Raw genomic sequence first — 18370 nt, 5'->3', positions numbered from 1 at the left:
GTATCTACATAGATGGATTAAAACATTTTGAACAGCAAAAAGGATTTGCTAATATTTTTATTTACAAACATAAAGAACAGCCATACTGGGTCAGACCAAAGCTTTATCTAGCCCAGTATCCTGTCTTCCGACAATGGCCAAGATCAGGTACCCCACGGGGTATGAACAGAACAGGTAAATCAAGTGATCCATTCCCTGTCGCTCATTCCCAGCTTCTGGCAAACAGAGGCTAGGGACAGCATACCTGCTCATCCTGGCCAATAGCCATTGATGGACCTATCCTCCATGAATTTATCTAGTTCTTTTTTGAACCCTGTTATAGTGTTGGCCATCACAAGATCCTCTACAAAGAGTTCTACAGGTTGACTGTGTTGTGTGAAGTACTTCCTTTTGTTTGTTTTAAACCTGCTGCTTATTAATTCCATTTCATGACCCCTAGTTCTTGTATTATGAGAAGGAGTAAAAAACACTTCCTTATTTACTTTCTCCACATCAGTCATGATTTTAAGAACCTCTATCATATCCCCCCTTAGCCATCTCTTTTCCCAAGTTGAAAGTCCCAGTTTCATAACTCTCCCATACGCAAACCATTCCATACCCCTAATCATTTTGCTTTCCCTTTTCTGAATCTTTTTCCAATTACAATATATCTTTCTTGAGATGGGGGAACTACACCTGCATGCAGTATTGAAGATGTGGATGTACGATGGATTTACAAAGAGGCAATATGATATTTTCTGTCTCATTATCTACCCCTTTCTTGACTGCTGTTGCACATTGAGTAGACATTTCAGAGAACTATCCACAATGACTCCAAGATCTCTTTCTTGAGTGGTAGCAGCTAATTTAGACCCATAATTTTAATTTAACTTAGACCCATAATGTTTTCCAATGTGCATTACTTTTCATTTATCAACAATGAATTTCATCTGTTATTTTGTTGCCCAGTCACCTAGTTTTGAGAGATTCTTTTGTAGCTCTTCGCAGTTTGCCTGGGAATTAATTATCTTGAGTAGTTTTGTATCATCTGCATATTTTGCCCCCTCATTGTTTACTTCCTTTTCTAGATCATTTATGATTCTGTTGAATAGCACTGGTCCCAGTACAGACCTCTTAGGGACACCACTATTTAGCTCTCTCCATTCTAAAATCTGACTATTTATTCCTACCCTTTGTTTCCTATGTTTTAACCAGTTATCAATCCATGAGACCTTCCTTCTTAACCTATTAAAATTAAATGATAAAGTTCTGTCTAGATCCATGAACATTATAAACTTTATTTCTGCTATCTTTACATGTCTAGCTCCCACATATGAATGGAAAGCTACATACTGAAATCAAGATCTTTCCTGGGGAATCCGGGTGCAGAAATGCACACACACTGTTCTAATAATTTTAACCTATTTTGTAAAATTGAGGTCTCTTATTGTATGAATAGTGCAATTCCAAACCAAGCTGTATTAAACTGTGTCATAACATTTACATAATAAATTGATAACCTTAAAAATAATGCAATTGAGCACTTTGATACTAATCTTAAATCAAGGTTATAGCTGCATGTAAAATTCAAATAATCCCAGATTATACGAGCCCTCTGGCAGCATAAGGTTTTATAATCCTCGAAATGACAGACTGAAGACACCTTTCAGGCCAGTAGTCATGCCTCCACTAATACAGGTTTGCCCTGTACAGTAACTCCTTGCTTAATGCTGTAGCTATGTTCCTGAAAAATGCGACTTTAAGCAAAGCGATGTTAAGGGAATCTAATTTCCCCATAAAAATTAATGTAAATAGGTTCCAGGGAAATTTCTCTCAGACAAAAAAGATAGATGATAGATAGATAAGAATAAGTTTTTAAACAAACAATTTAATATTGTACACAGCTTGATGATTGTGAAGCTTGGTTGAGGTGGTGAAGTAAGAGGGTGGGATATTTCCCAGGCAATGCCTTAATGCTAAATGACGAACTAGAACAGCTGAGCCCTCAAGGGTTAACACATTGTTATTAATGTAGCCTCACACTCTACAAGGCAGAGCAAATGGAGGGAAAGGAGACAGTATGGCAGACAGACACACACACCGTGTGTGTGTGTGTGTGTGTGTGTGTGTGTGTGTGTGTGTGTGTGTGTGTGTGTGTGTGTGTGTGTGTGTGTGTGTGTGTGATGCGCATTGCCCCTTTAAGTACGCCAACGTCACTCTAAGGGGGAGGACGACACCCTGACATTAACCCCACTCCTTCCCCCTCTTCCCTCCCCCCCCCCCCCCCCAGCAAGCAAGAGGCTCCCGGGAACAGCTCCAAGGCATAGGGCAGGAGCAACACATGGCAATGGGGGTTGGGGGAGACAGACAACTCAACTGCCAGCAATTGATAGCCTGCTGGGTGGCTGCTGCTGCACAGGGAACTTAGGGGAGAGGGGAGCTGATGGTCCACCCGGATTCCAAGCATGGCCCACCCGGATTCCCCAGCAGCTAGCTCCAACAGGCTGCTCTTTCTGCAAGCAGTGGACAAAGCAGGCAGTTGCCAAACTACGTTATAAGGGAGCATTGTGCAACTTTAAACAAGCATGCTCCATAACTGATCAGCAAGGTAACAACATTAACCCAGTCAACTTTAAGTGAGGAGTTACTGTACAGAAAACCTTGTTTCAGTCTTTCTTGAAAAGTAAATACCCCCTCCCACTGGTGTTTTTAATGGGGTCTCTTAATTTTTTGGTCACGTGGTGACCTGAACTGAATCCCCATTATTGCTTAGTATCTTTTAATAAAGTTTTTTTTTTTAAATAGGTGGAAACTGCTACAAAACACATGTTGATTCAATAGCTTTCTATAAAAATTGAAGACATGTCTCTGCTTCCCAACTGTAAACCCTTGATGCCTTTAGAGCTATAAACAAAAGCTTTAATTCACTTAACCCCTTTCATTGTATAGTTCATATAGTGGATTATGCAGCCCAAATAGGATGAACAGACAGCAAGTATGAAAAATCAGGACAAGGGTGGGAGGTAATAAGAGCCTGTATAAGAAAAAGATCCAAAACCTGGGACTGTCCCTATAAAACTGGGACATCTGGTTACCCTAAGCTCAAAAGATTCATATATTTTTTTATAATTGTTACAGATCTTATGATATACTTGTGACTAGACAACTGATTCGGTTCTTAAGACCAGAACTAAAAGATTGCAACATTTAAGGAGATAAAATCCATTAACAATCTGGATAAATATCACAAATACAACAGCATATTCTGTAAAAAGAAAGGCACTAACTTCCCAGCATCTTCAGATTTTAGTGGCACCTGTTACTGCCACTATGAGTAAGGTTCTATCATCAGCTCCATTATGAACGTTTTTCAGGGGTTTATAACTTTCTTGTAACTGAAACTTGGCATGTAGGGTCTACCCTAAGAAAAATTGGCTGGTCAGTTAAGAAAGTAGAGTCTTAAGGAACCCGTTTGACAGTTTGCTGGTGCAGTTCTATATAACGCAAATGGTTTTCAGAAGATTTTTTTTTAATTGTATTTATAATCTCCTGAAAAAAAGGGCTGATGTAAATATTAGCATAATTCAAATACAGATTCTAAAATGGCACATATTTAGCATATGCAACAATTCTGAGATTTCAATGAGATAAGATAATTCTGAAGCGGGTAAAAGAACCCATCATTGTTTATCAGCAGGAAAATTCACAGCAATTTCTAAACTAGATAGAACTGAACCATACCTCTGGTGGACTGAGGAATATTTCATCAAACAGACTCCTAGACTCCCTAAACTGGCCGTGCTAAGCATGTAAAACAAACATAAGACAAAAGAACTAAAGAACAGTATTAAGAAAGTCATTTATTACAGACAAACAAATCATTTAATTATTTTAAATATTCTGTTTTCACTTAAATTACTTTTTAAATGTCACTTAGTTTAGAATTTAAATGTATAATGAAAATTATGGAAGTGCGATTAGAATCTTTCAAAAGGAATTAACAAGGGGAAACTTAGGGCTAGAGAGGGTGGAATAGCACATATACTGATATTATATAAAACAGATAACACACAGAAACGCTACATGAAAAAACAGTAAGGTTGAAAAGTCAAGCACTCAAAAGTTAAGAAATACCATAATTAAGGTTGCCAGTGCATCATCATCATCCTTAACATGCTAAAACAGGGGTCGGCAGCCTCTGGCACACGGCTCGCCAGGGTAAGCACACTGGGGCGCCAAGCTGGTTTGTTTACCTGCTGCGTCTGCAGGTTCAGCTGATCGCGGCTCCCACTGGCGGCAGTTCGCCACTCCAGGCCAGTGGGAGCTGCGACTGGCCAAACCTGCGGACGCGGCAGCTAAACGAACTGGCCCGGCCAGCCAAGGTGCTTACTCAGGTGAGCCACATGTCAGAGGTTGCCGACTCTTGCGCTAAAAGATCAAAAATAGTTGTTTCAATTTGTCCATTTTGTCTTTGTCAACAAAAAAAAAGCAACATACCTCTCTGATTTAAGTTACCTCTTTGTTACCATCAGAAGACATTCATAATATCACAGCACTATCTCAGGAATTGTAATTGTTAACTCAATGAATCTGCTTCCCACCCTCCCTCCAGATATGTACTAGCTATAGAGTCAAAATCTAACAGAGAATGTGGCTTTTTAAAGTGTTTAGCAAACAGCTATATTTAGCATCCAAAAAACATCATTTGATAACAATGAGTATAAAAAAAGTTTTAAGTGTGGGCCTAAATGCTTTTTAAAACACTACTTTAGAGTACTGTACATTATTAAAATCAACTTCGTTCACAGATTCCCCCAAAAGATTTTTAGAGATATTTCACTTACTCTTTGGGCAGTTTCTGCTGCAGCAGCTGCCATTGCTGCAGCTTTGGCTTTCTCTGCTTCATCATAAGTAGGAAGAGAGGTAGCTACGCTATATGGAGGTGGTACAGGATAAAATTCATTATGTGTTTCTGTTAAAAACAAAATGAGATTAATGCTTTGTATCCCAGAAAAATATCAACAAGAACCATAGACTACAGCAATCTTAAAAGAATGCACACTAAAGTAACAGCAAGGCTGGTGACATTTAAACTGCAGAGTCATTAATTTCAGTCTCTTTGTTCTACAGCAACTTGACCTGTAAGTGTTTACAGACATTGTGAGAAGTTTTTTGAGTTTTTATTTATTTATTTAATTTATTTATTTATTTAATGAACAGGAAAGAGTGAATCACAAATTTAAAGATGCCTAGTGCTGCAGCTCAAAAGTAATTAATTTAAAGTTTGACCTCGATACTGCAAAACGACGAAGAGTTTTGGAACTAAGATTACATTCTACTGAAAAGCAAATGCAAGTGTTCCAGTCATATGCAAATTATTGAATCTGATGGTGGAAGAAGGGTGCAAAGAAACATCCTGAAAGAAGAGTTTCAGCTTCTTAGTGTTGAAAAAGAAAAAGAAAATGAAAAAAAAAAAAAAAAAAAGGGAACTGAGGCCTATCCTGGTCACGTCACATCTTATCAACTGCGGAGTCCTGCTACAAACTGCAGCTGGTCTACCAAGGCAGAACAATTGCTTATTCTTGGAATGGCTCAATTTTGCTAAGTTAGTATGTAAAGTATTGCTTTTAAAAAAGTAATATGAACACATTTTGTTTTATGACATTTTACTTATATACCAAAGTGTACAAAATATTAATACATTACAAAATTAAGCAATATTAATAAGTGTCTAGCAGTTGGCTTCCCTTTATACCCCGGCATCAGCATATAACAGGATTCTGCAGCTGATTAAATGATGCCAGCAGAGGTGCTTCTCTTGCAAATACTTCATGTGTGGTGTGACAAAGTTCCTCCTCTTACCTTGGTGGGTCCTGTGCTTATTGGCAGATCTGCTCGCCTCATAGATTCACCCCGAGGGTTGGGTAACAGCCCAGAAACCTTTCCCTCTGGCAGAGGCCACAGTCCAGGTCAATTCCTCCTGTGTTTGATCAGGAGTTGGGAGGAACTCAGGCCCGCCCTCTACTCTGGGTTCCAGCCAGGGCCCTGTGGACTGCAGCTGTCTAGAGTGCCTCCTGGTACAGCTGCGTGACAACTACAACTCCCTGGGCTACTTTCCTGTGGCATCCTCCCAACACCTTCTCTGTCTTCACCACCAGACCTTCCTCCTGATGTCTGATTACGCATGTACTTCTCAGGGCTTGTCTACATCAGAAAGTTGCAGCGCTGGTGAGGGAGTTACAGCGCTGCAACTTTGAAGGTGTACACATCTGCAGGGCATCACCAGCGCTGCAACTCCCTGTTTGCAGCGCTGGCCGTACTCCCGTTTTGTCTCGGGTGTAGAGGATCCAGCGCTGGTGATCCAGCGCTGGTAATCCAATGTAGACACTTACCAGCGCTTTTCTTGACCTCCGTGGAAGGAGGAAGCCTCTGGTAATCAAGCTGGTCTCCTTCCCCGGCTTGCTCTCGCTTTCCCGGAACCCCGAGCAAGCAGGTCTCCTTCCCTGCGGTTTGCAGGGTGGTTCGGGGAACACGAGAGCAAACCGCGGCGAAGCTGGTCTCCTTCCCCGGTTTGCTCTCGCGTTCCCGGAACCCCGAGCAAGCAGGTCTCCTTCCCTGCGGTTTGCAGGGTGGTTCGGGAAACGCGAGAGCAAACCGCGGCGAAGCTGGTCTCCTTTCCCGGTTTGCTCTCGCGTTCCCGGAACCCCGAGCAAGCAGGTCTCCTTCCCTGCGGTTTGCAGGGTGGTTCGGGGAACGCGAGAGCAAACCGCGGCGAAGCTGGTCTCCTTTCCCGGTTTGCTCTCGCGTTCCCGGAACCCCGAGCAAGCAGGTCTCCTTCCCTGCGGTTTGCAGGGTGGTTCAGGGAACGCGAGAGCAAACCGCGGCGAAGCTGGTCTCCTTCCCCGGTTTGCTCTCGCGTTCCCGGAACCCCGAGCAAGCAGGTCTCCTTCCCTGCGGTTTGCAGGGTGGTTCGGGGAACGCGAGAGCAAACCGCGGCGAAGCTGGTCTCCTTTCCCGGTTTGCTCTCGCGTTCCCGGAACCCCCCTTGAAGCCGCCCAACAGCGCTGCAGTGTGGCCACATCTAACACCACTTGCAGCGCTGGTTGCTGTAAGTGTGGCCACTCTGCAGCGCTGGCCCTATACAGCTGTACTAATACAGCTGTAACAACCAGCGCTGCAAAATTTTAGATGTAGACATGGCCTCAGTCTTCCAGCAGTAGGCCTACTCACTCTCAGCTTCTTTCTCGCCTCTTGCTGCCAGTTCCTCGCATGCACTTCCTCTCCTCTGGCTCCCTAGCTCCTTTTGGCCTGACTGGAGCAAGCCCTTTTATAGCATCAGAGAGGTCTTAGAGTCAGGTGCTTAACAGCCTCACCTGACTTAGGTTAACTGAAGTCAGGTGTTCTCATTAGCCTGGAGCAGCTGCTGCTCTGGTCACTCCGGGAACAGAAAACTGCTTATCCAATGGCCAGTATATCTTCCTTCTACTGCTCTGCTGTTCCCAACTGGCCTGGGTCTATCACAGTGGACATTTATTCATGGTATTCACATGGGAAACCTATGCATTGTGGCCCTGATTCTGCAAACCTGGTGACTATTCTGAATAAGAGCCAAAGAATGACTGTGGAGTTAAAGTACACAGAACTTTAACAAAAAAAAACAAACTAAGGGATATCTTGAGTTAATAATACGTTACTTGCAGAGTCTGGTAATTTGGAGAATTAGCACAACTCCAAAAATTGCCTGGGTTTTGGTTTGAAATACCGAAAAAGAGAAACATATCTGTGGGTCACCTTTAATCAGGTAATAGTAATCATGAAAAAAAAAAAGATGACATCATATGCCTCCAAATCAGTAGCTGCCTCATGATATCTGTACCTCTCCAGCAGTAATACTACCCAGAGCTGTTATATAATGAAGGAAAGATACCTGAGGTTGCAGCTGCTTCTACAGCAATACTACAATAAGGTGGAGGAGAAACATCTGCTTCAGATAAAGCTGCTGGTTGAGAATTTTGTGCAGTCTCTGTAGAAGTGGATGGCTCCTCAACAGTTGACTCTGCAGGATCATCTTCATTCTGAAGCTTAAAAAACCAAGACAAACATTTCAAAACACATTCAGGGAACTCTTTATATACAAGTCAAATGTTGACATTAACCCCTTCAGATGTTACCAAAGAATAGAAATTTAGCACTACTTTTAGGTTATTGGAATAATTTAAAACTTCTGCTAATAAATTCAGGGACTAAGCTAACATATCCAACAGTTAAAATTTAATAGACACTAGAGACTTATCAAAGTACTTCTAACAGCAACCTTTCTTAAGCAGTCACTTCAGAAGTACCTCCAGGTGTTCAGTACAATTCCATTCTATTTTAAAACCTCCTCTGCTATCAAACTGATTCTAATGGTTAAAATGGGTTTCACTGAAACACAAAGTGTTTTTTAAAAAAGTATTGAAGATCCTAAACCATTAAAGAATACATGGTATGTATGTGTAGATGAACAAAATGAATCAATTTAAAAACACAACAGATGAACATTTCTTATCCTTTCACTGTATTAATCCAAAGGCAGGTAATACACCCTATTCTGTTTATAGAATTATCGGAGATTTGTACCTATGCATATTCTGTTTTATGGTCTTCTCAATTCAAAATTCTGAGACAGTCTATATTGCCTCTGCCAAGAATCTCTTTCCCACACACACCACTATCTCAATATAACGCCACCTGATAGAACACGAATTTGGATATAATGCGGTAAAGCGGTGCTCTGGGGGGGGAGTGGGGGGAGGGGGCAGGGCTGTGCACTCCTGTGGATCAAAGCAAGTTCAATATAACACAGTTTCACCTATAATACATTAAGATTTGTTGGCTCCCAAGAACTGCATTATATCGAGGTAGAGGTGTACTTTTATAATAATCAGTTACAGTATAGCAGGATTTATTTTTTTAAACTTTGTGTTTTAGAGATATTTTACAGTCAAGTATAAAAGTAAACATGAACTATAGGAGAAGAATTTGGGTAGGCAAGCGTACTGATTTAAAAGAACAAAACAAAACCAAACCTTATTTGGCTATGATGCTGCACTGACATCCTAAAGTACATAAAATCCTTATGGTTATTTGAGCCAAAACAAATATCCTTCGGAAAATGAAAATCCAGTCTAACAAGTTCAACAGAAAGGAGCACAAGCCATGGCAGGTAGAAAGTATTGGTATTAGGAAGGCTAAAAGATTTGAAGATCAAAAAGCTAAGAAGATAAAACATATGAAATTAAGCATATGAAGACTAGTGGTTTCTTTGGATTAACAGAATTAAGGAACATAAAGACATTATAGAAAAGATAAGTTATTTCTTTACATCAACCTTCATTGTAAGAGATATTGGTGAGATACCGATCTCAGTCTTACTTTGAATAAAAAGATGAAGTGCTATTGGAGATTGCTAAGTCAAAAGAGGAGGTTGTTGAATAAATTTGGTAAGGGATAACAATGTCCCCAAACAGATGGCAAACATTTGGAGGAACTTTAAAGATCACCTAAAATGCCAGAGAGGACTGAAAAGTTGTAAATATTGTCCCAGAGCCTATCTTTTTTAAAAAGGTACTAGGAGATATTGTGGGAATTACAGACCAATAAACTAAGTTCCATTGCAGATACATGGTTTGAAAAGACAGTTACCAAGTAATTATAAAACACTTTGAGAATAAGGATAAGACAACATAGTTTCTGTAAAAGAAACAGTTTCTCTTTAATATATTAGAAATCTTAAATGTTTCACAAAATGCACTGTATTTTATCTATTATTTGGACTTTCAGAAAAAGTCTTGGTCAAGAATCCCTCACAAGTTGTTATTCAAGGAACTAAGTATGCATCAGAGGAGAGGTAAAAATACCATCAGGAAGTGGGTAAAACAGAAAATCTGTAGGAATAAATGATGAACTTTCATTATGACGAAGGGTTAATACTGGGGTACGACAAGGATATATTCCAGGACCTGTAGTATCCTATTACTGATCCAGATAAGTGGATGAATGAACATTAATGTGAAAAATATACAGATGACAAAACTTTTTTGTTTACTGAAGACTAGAGACAACTCTGCGGAACTTCAGAATGACCTAACAGTTTAGGCATATGGGTAGCGAACAAAGACACAATTTGAACATGACTATCAAGGCAAAGTGGAACAAAAAACAGATTGCACTAATGCAAACTACTAGGTTCTGAATTAACTATAAAACTCTTCAGAAGAAACATTTGGGGTTTTATTGGAGACAGCTAAAGTGTTGGAATGCGGAACACAGTACGTTTTATAGAAGCTGATGGTACACCTTCATTTGGATTATTATCTGCAGTTCTGGCTACCCTATCTCAAAAAAAGAACAAAAAAACAGATGGGGTCCAAAAGAAAGGTGACAAAGGAAGAGACAAGGAAAAACTCCCATATGAAGAGACTGAAAAGACTGCAGCTGTTTAGTGTAACGAGGAGGCATAACAGAGGTATACAAAATCATTCTTTGATCATGCAACACTGTTACCTTCTCTTGTATTACAAAAGCAAGGGGTCATTCTATGAAACTGAAAACCACGTAAATAAGCAATGACTATGGAACTCATTGCCACGAGATATGATGGAGGCCAGAGCTTAGTATGATCAAAAAGATCAGCCAGTTATCTAGACAGAAAAATCACAAGGAATATAACCACCCCCAGCCCTATGTTCCAAGACATGAACCAATCATTAACTGATGACTGTTAGGAAGAAGTCTAAGTCTACAGGTTTTTCCATGATCCTTCACCACAGGATTTCTTGGGCCTTCTCTGAAGCACCTGATGCTATCATTGGCAGACACAGTATTCTCCTGGACTAAGTGATCAGGTATCGTATACCAATTCCTCTCTTTCAGCTACATCACTACATTGATAAGCTGATATTTAATAGTAACGTTTTCAAAAAAATACATCAGGATACTGCTTTAAAACATTCCATTACGAGAAAACAGATTGTTTATTTTTGCCATTGTAACAAGTGAATTGCTGCCAAGCAGTTATGAAGACTGTGTGCTAACCATTGTGTGTCAAGGAGTCTCGTATGACTAATTGAACAACCCAAGGAACAAACTCTCAGTTACCAGATTTTTTTTCATGCATTTTAAATACAGGTTTTGAACAGCAATATATTCTCCTCTTTTCATGTCTACAATTTTCTGTTAGTTAAAGGCAGCAGATAATAGAATATCTTTGTTTTCCTAACCTTAATTCAGTTTGCCATCTCTAGCACAAATCAATTGGCTTGACAGCAGTTAACGGACATTCTATGGCAGGTCACATACTTATCAAGATATCTTGCTGACTGTACTAAGCTTTACTGTTAAACAGAGTATGCCTCTATCAGCAGGTTTAGATTCCCCTTGAATTGTTTAATGTATGACTATATGATGCCTGATTTCCCATTCCCCTTTCAAAGCTGCCACACGCTGCCGGCTCAGGAGGCATCAAGGTCACATTGCATGAACTAATTCTTTAGATTTCTAAATGGATCTTGAGTTAGGTATACAGTCCAAATCATCCATTTCTATCAAACAATTTTTACATACAAATATTTTTTTCTGAATAACTAAGAATTTGTACCTCAGACAACTTTAAATTATCAATCATACTTAATTCCAGGACAGGCGGTTTTCAGTAGCAGAATCTGCAATTCGTTCAGTTCTTTTCGACCTTTTAGAATGAAAGGCACTATATAAAATGCATGATCAGACTATTACCTGTGATTTTCACACTTCACTTCTGACTACCATAGGGTGACCAGACATCCCCATCAACTCAGGACTCTCTCGATCTTTATGCGTTTGTCCTATGTCTCATCTCCATGTGTCCTGGATATTTTCTTCCTCTCATCCGGTCACCCTAGATTACCATAACCATGTGTCTTTAAAAAAAAGACAACACTGCATTGCCTTCTATAGTTTATTCCCTAACTGAAATACTCTATTTGTGACACATCGTTTCCATAGCAACCAGATGTGATGTCAAATGATGTATGACTTCAAATAGAACATTAAACTCACAATATGGCATCTGCTTACTCCTGCAAAAGTCTTTGGAGTGGGGGGGGGGTTTGAAGGAAGAAGAAGAAATGGCTGCAGGTGGCCTGCTCCCCCCTACCCCATTATATTTCTAAATCTAAATACAAACCAAAAATCTATATCGTATACTCTGTCTATACCTTTCATTTTACCTTCAGAAGGTTGTGTGTGTTTTGCATAAATCTCATTACTTGCATAAGTTGAGTCTGCCTCTCCTTTGTTGTAATGCTGACTGACTGCTGAAAGAACAACAACGCAGTTGAATAAGGATCTCATTCACACATGTCGAATTCTCAGCTTGTTGAGAGAGTGATGACATTTTGCTGATCTCTTTAAGCACAGTTACCCCATAACAGCCAAAAACGCCAAGTAACTATACAGGAGAATTGGACATATCCTGTAACACATTCGGCCCAGTTTATCCCTGTTACTTCACAAGAGCTGACAGTTAGTACAGAGATGAATTTCGTTATCGACATTGATTGGTTTCCAGTCTCTTAACATATTTTTGCTATCTTCATAACTAATCATGCAGCCATACAGGATGTGGTTGTCACTTGTCAACCCTTTCCTCAAACTATCTGTTTCTATGTGATTTCAAACATTTTGCTGTTGTCATAATGTAATATTGTATTTTACCACCTTTGCTCATCTGATGGAGTAGTGGCTTAAAATTGGACTGGCCAACTCTTGGTGCATTTGGGCCACAATGAGCTACTAAATACAAACAATCAAAAATAAGATACGGATAATGGGAATATCTTGTTACACTCGATAAATTTTATCTTAAGGGATACTATGCCATATAACAGTACCAACGACCTTCACATAGGAAATGCTTTATAAGAAATAATTCTCTTTCATGACAGTCACCACAAAACAGTCTTTCCTAGAGTCTTTTGGGACTCTTCTGTCTAGCAGACAAAGGTTTAATAAGATCTAATGGCTGGAAGTTGAAACTACATAAATTGAGACTAGAAATAAGGTGTACATTTTTAACAGTGAGAATAGTTAATCACAAACCATTTACTGATTCTCCATCACCGGGAACTTTTAAGTAAAGAATGGATTTGTTTTCAAGAGACATTTTAGTTCAAATAGGAAGTAATTCAGGGAGTTCTATGGCCTGTGTTATACAAGACGTTAGAGCAGATGATCATAATTATCCCTTCTGATCTTGAAATCTATGATGCTCCACAGCAACAGCTGCCAACATCAACCAGACCAGCAACTATAGCATTGGGTTCATCTGTCCTGCCTTCTTCCTTGTGGACTCCCACGAGACCCTGACTGGGACCTAGATTCCTACTTGCCATCAAGCACTGCCTCCTTTTGCTATGGTATCACCCAGTACAGGACAAACCTTCAGCTTCATGGTTTCAAACACTATGGGTAACATCTAAACAAAAATTGGGACGGACTTCCCAGCCTGGGCGAGCAGACAGATGCACTCAAGCCAGTGTGCTAAAAATAGCAGCGTGGTCACAGCAGCAGCAGCTAACTACATACCCAAGACATTAGGGGAGTTTGTACCCTGTTGGCTCGCTTGCGCTGCCACTTGTACTGCTATGGCCACAACGCTGTTTTCAGCATACTGGCTGGAGCACAGCTAGCGTATCTGTCTACCCATGATGGGAAAAACCCTTCCAGCTGCAGTGTAGACTATCCCTAACTGATGGGAGTTAGGAAGAAATCTCCACTCTCGATAGTTTATTTCGTAACTGTCCAATGCACTTCCTTCTAAAACATCTAGCACTGTCTGTTAGAGACCCCCAGTCTGTTCTACTATGGCAAATTCTCTTTGGTAACAGAACAACTATGAGAATATAGAACAATCCAGTATTCAGGGATGTTAGTCCTGGACCTTTCCAAACCATTAATACTCTACTAATACACTAATCAAAGATCTTCTATAGCTAAAGCATTTCAACAAGTAAACCAAAGCACATCGGCTCCTGCCAAGCTGGCGCATTCACTGCTTTGTGTATATGTATCATGCAACAAAACTATTACTAAATAAAAAGTTTCAAAGCATATTAAGATGTGTAAAATTGATATATAATCTTTTGGTTCTGGGAGCAGAACTACTACCTTCAAATGGTTGATGCAAGTTTTCCCCTGATCCCCTCCCCCATTATTCTACAAGTATTTGCCATTACATATATCTGGATTTGGTATGCCTGTGCTGACAGTTTGGTTTTTTTGTTTTTTAGATACTGCTCTGAGAGAGGGTATCAGTAGTAGCCAGTACCATTATACCACCATAGGTGCAATATCTACACAAGCAAGGAAACAGGACAGAAAGCCAGGGCTGGTATTCTACAGCTGTGTAGAAATACCAAATGTGTCAGCTAAGTAAGTATTAGGTGCCATGGAAACTTATCTGTAGAGACTACAAAGGGTATTTGGCTGAATATAGTTGAAAGTGTGTTGTAACAAAAGATTTCTGCTGAAATTAGACTTCCATTAAGTAAATTTCACACCAACAGGTGTGATACGCTGTCCTAAAAATCCACGCGGTGTATTAGCACTTAGGGAGAGAGACCATGAAAATAAATTTCAGACATACTCAAATAAGGAGACCCCAACGTCTGTGTGTCTAATTAAATTTATATCTGGCTTTATATCTGGCATCCATAAAAGGGGAGGGGAGAGAAAGTCAATATTTACAAGTAAACATCATGTATACATTCCTTTAAGGTTACTGACCCCTCCTCACAAATACCTTTGCATATCAACATTCAAAATTGATTTTTAGAAAACAATATTTCTAGTCTGAATGACATGGGCAAATATCTTTAGTTACCATTATTTTTTCCTCTTTTCTAACTGTTCCTTTTCTTCTCCTTCAATTTACTCAGAATGTCTCTTCCCTTGCCATTATAGTTAGTCAATGACCAAAATTCCAATTTTCAAGTATCAAACATATCAATATGTTGCTGGATATCTAGCAAGGAATTATATAAAATTGCGCAATAAATAATAGTTATTGGTTTGAAATTCATTCCTGAGACCATATAATCAATAAATCTGTCAGTCAAATAGTAAGACACTATTTTTAATCATTTATATTAAAAAAGGCTGTTTGTGCTGAAATGTCTCATATTTTAATCTGTCTGAAGAAATATTTCTGGAAAATTTGTGGAGTTATGCTGCAATTAAAAAAGTCTGAAGTTAAAACAAGCTTGCTTTAAAAAAAATAAAAAGGCATTTTATGTTTTCTAGTTAACACAAAATTCATCACCTACTTGGAACTCAATGAGGGCATATGCCTTTGACAGGCAGAAAATCTGGATAAAATTAAGACAAATAATTATAAATACCAACTCATTTTAGATGCAGGAGTTCCACATTAAGAAATAATTATGTTTGCTAATAAGCATCTCTATGGTGCTGGGGTTCAAAGTTTCTCTTAGGCTACTACAAGTAAACTTTTGTAAAATCAAGTATCTTGGGAGGGGGGCACAAGACTTTTGTAAAATCCGGGGGATATGGTAGCTTAAGACTGGGGAACACACACATACCGTGGACTAAAAACGATTTAGAAAGAACTGGAGTCCGCAAGAGACAGAGTTTGTCTGTATGGGCTTCATTGGTAGCAAACTCTATAGTTAAAATATTGAGTTCCAGAGTCTATTTCAAACGACTTATTTTTCCCTCATCCAGATTAATTTGCGTTGAAGTTTTCAGTGTCTCATCTCAGACAAAAAAATGAAATATTTATCAAGTTTCAGCAAAATTCCCAGAGATGGTGGGAAAAATACACAGGAGATTTTTTTCCACATCATCTACATGACCTTTTGCTTAAGACAATGAGGGATGATATCAAATGTGAAATTTGATTTATTTCATATTCCTCACATAGGATGGAGAAAGAATCCAAGTTCGATTAAGGTTGGTTCATTATTTTAAAATTTCACACACACTTAAAAATGTGTAAGTCTGTACATGTGCATTACAGCCTTTTCCATGCCTTTGGAGCAGGGACCTGAAATTGAGTCCTCCACTTCCCAAATGACAGCCTTAAGCAGCGGGCTACTTTGGAGTGGCTCAAATGCTCAAAATATTTCATCAGAATGGAAACAAATGAAAAAACTTCAAAGTTTTTCACAACAACAGAATGTGTGTGTTTCCAGTTAGCCCAATTTAGAACCTATTCAGGATTTCCCATAGTTTGTATGTATTATCAGGATCTGAAAATTTACCTGACTCTCCTAGTGAGCCCAAAAACGGTGCCTACTGGCCAGAATGAAAAATATCTAAGCAGTCGAGACCCTTGCAATTTAAAGGAATAAAATTGTGCACAATTTCTTTAGGGGTTTTCAAACTGGGCATTGAGACCCCTCAGAGGGTTGTGAGGTTATTATATAGGGGGGTTGCAAGCTGTCAGCCTACACCCGAAATCCCACTTTGCTTCCAGCATTTATAATGGTCTTAGATATATTAAGAAGTGTTTTTAATTTATTAGGGAGTTTGCACTCAGAGGTTTGCTATGTGAAAGGGGTCACCGGTAAAAAAAAATTGATAACCACTGCTGCATACTGTATTTAATACAAACTGTCAATTTTTTTATTTAGTAACTTAAAAGTATAACTTACTAAATTTCTCATTTTTGTTATCCCTTCTCTTCCACCTGTCCCGTCACATGCGTTCACATTCATCTACTCAAACATATGTATTGAATGTTTTACCACACTCCAACCTGAAGACTAAACCTGCTAGTCTGTGAGAAATACAAAATATTGGGATCTTTAGTCTCCAGCATCAGTCCCCACATAAGAAGCCAACTCCCCTCCCCTCTGAAGTTCCTTCTAAGTTGCACAGCCATGCAGCAAGCCATCAAGTGCCGTGCAGATGCACCTCTCCCCCAGCCCCGGGCTGCTGTGTGAGAGACGGTAGGGGAAGTCCTCTCTTCCCACCGCAGCCCCTGGGGCAGCCTGCACCCCAAACTCCTCATCCTTGGCCCTACCCCAGAGCCTGCACCCTCACCCCAAAGCCTGCACCCCCAGCCAGAGCCCTCCTCTCCCCATACTCCAACCGCCAACACTAGCCCTGAGCCCCCTCCCACACACCCAAACTGCTGCTGCTGCCCAGCACCTGTCCAGCTCAGGCAGCCCCCCTGAGGTAGCACCGGCTGCTGCAGAAGTCATGGAAAGTCACAGAATCTGTGACTTCCATGACAGACACACAGCCTTAGACATTTGTAAACAATTCCGCCTTATGCTCTTCAGTGGATCATCTTTGCTGCCTGAAGGTTGGGTTCCCTGAGCAGAACTTCCTGCTACTCCCAGAACCAGTGATATATAAGAGGACCTCATACGTGCATGCACACAGCTCAACTTTTTGCTAATCTTTGCATACCCAAACTAACGCAGAGGAGGAACTGTTTTTATAAAATGGTCTGTAGAGGTTTCTGTATATACCAGGGGTCAGCAACCTTTCAGAAGTGGTGTGCCAAGTCTTCACTTATTCACTCTAATTTAAGGTTTCGAATGCCGGTAATACATTTTAAGAAGATCTCTCTCTCTCTAAGTCTAAACTATTGTTGTATGTAAAGTAAACAAGTTATTAAAAATGTTCAAGAAGCTTCATTTAAAAATTTAATTAAAATGCAGATCTTATCAGTTTAGTGCAGTGGTTCTTAACCTGGGGCACACACACCCCGAGGCAGGGCCAGTGCAAGGATATTTTGCCACCTAAGCGAAACTTCCACCTTGCACATCAGTTCATTGAGGGGCAAATCCCCAACGAGCCTTTATAAACCCCAGGGGCCAGCCGTGCCCAGGGGCTGCTCCCCAGACCAGGTTCCCCCCTCCCCCTGAACTCCCCTGGAGAGTGCACAGCCCCCCTGTGGGCCCTCCCAACCCCACCCAGGTGGCCCCTGCCCCGAGACCACTCATGGGCTTTGTCAGGCTTAGGCCACTGCAGCAGCTCGGCAGGGAGGAGCCACCTTCCCGAGGCACCAGAGAGCCAGACCATCCCACTTGTGGCAGCAGCGAGCCCCAGCCACGGAGGAGCCAGCACGGTGCGGGGGGGGCAGCAGACCTGCAAAGGCGGTGGTGGCACTGCTAGCAGGGAGTAGCTGCGCCCCTCCTGCCCAGGCTGCGCCCCCCCCCCGGGGAAGCCTGTAGGCTGCAGTGGATGTATGTGGGTGCCAGCCCCCTTTCACCCCTTGGCTCCCCCCTTGCCTAGGGTTACCACCTTTCAACAATCAAAAAAGAGGGGAGAGCCCTGCCCTTGCCCCCATCCACTCCCTCCCACTTCCCAGTCTGTTTGCCCTGGTCAGAACCGCCCC

The 18370-nt window shown here is 40.8% G+C and overlaps 1 protein-coding gene across 5 annotated transcripts in view; it reads right to left on the bottom strand.

Moving 5' to 3' along the window:
- NDFIP2 (Nedd4 family interacting protein 2) overlaps positions 1 to 18370 on the bottom strand; it is an 80947-nt gene that overhangs the window by 42027 nt on the left and 20550 nt on the right. For 4 of the 5 annotated variants that reach the window (XM_030567163.1, XM_030567153.1, XM_030567145.1 and 1 more), the window contains 3 exons: positions 7907 to 8060; positions 4824 to 4951; positions 3721 to 3780 (listed from right to left, as the gene is read on the bottom strand). In XM_030567163.1, coding sequence (XP_030423023.1) covers positions 3721 to 3780; positions 4824 to 4951; positions 7907 to 8060 — 342 coding nt within the window. The remainder of the gene's footprint in view (positions 1 to 3720; positions 3781 to 4823; positions 4952 to 7906; positions 8061 to 18370) is intronic. The other variant, XM_030567182.1, reaches the window with a different exon arrangement.

This window comes from Gopherus evgoodei, chromosome 1, assembly GCF_007399415.2.
Source record: "Gopherus evgoodei ecotype Sinaloan lineage chromosome 1, rGopEvg1_v1.p, whole genome shotgun sequence".
Taxonomy (NCBI): domain Eukaryota; kingdom Metazoa; phylum Chordata; order Testudines; family Testudinidae; genus Gopherus; species Gopherus evgoodei.
This window is presented reverse-complemented; position numbering and strand designations above follow the sequence as displayed.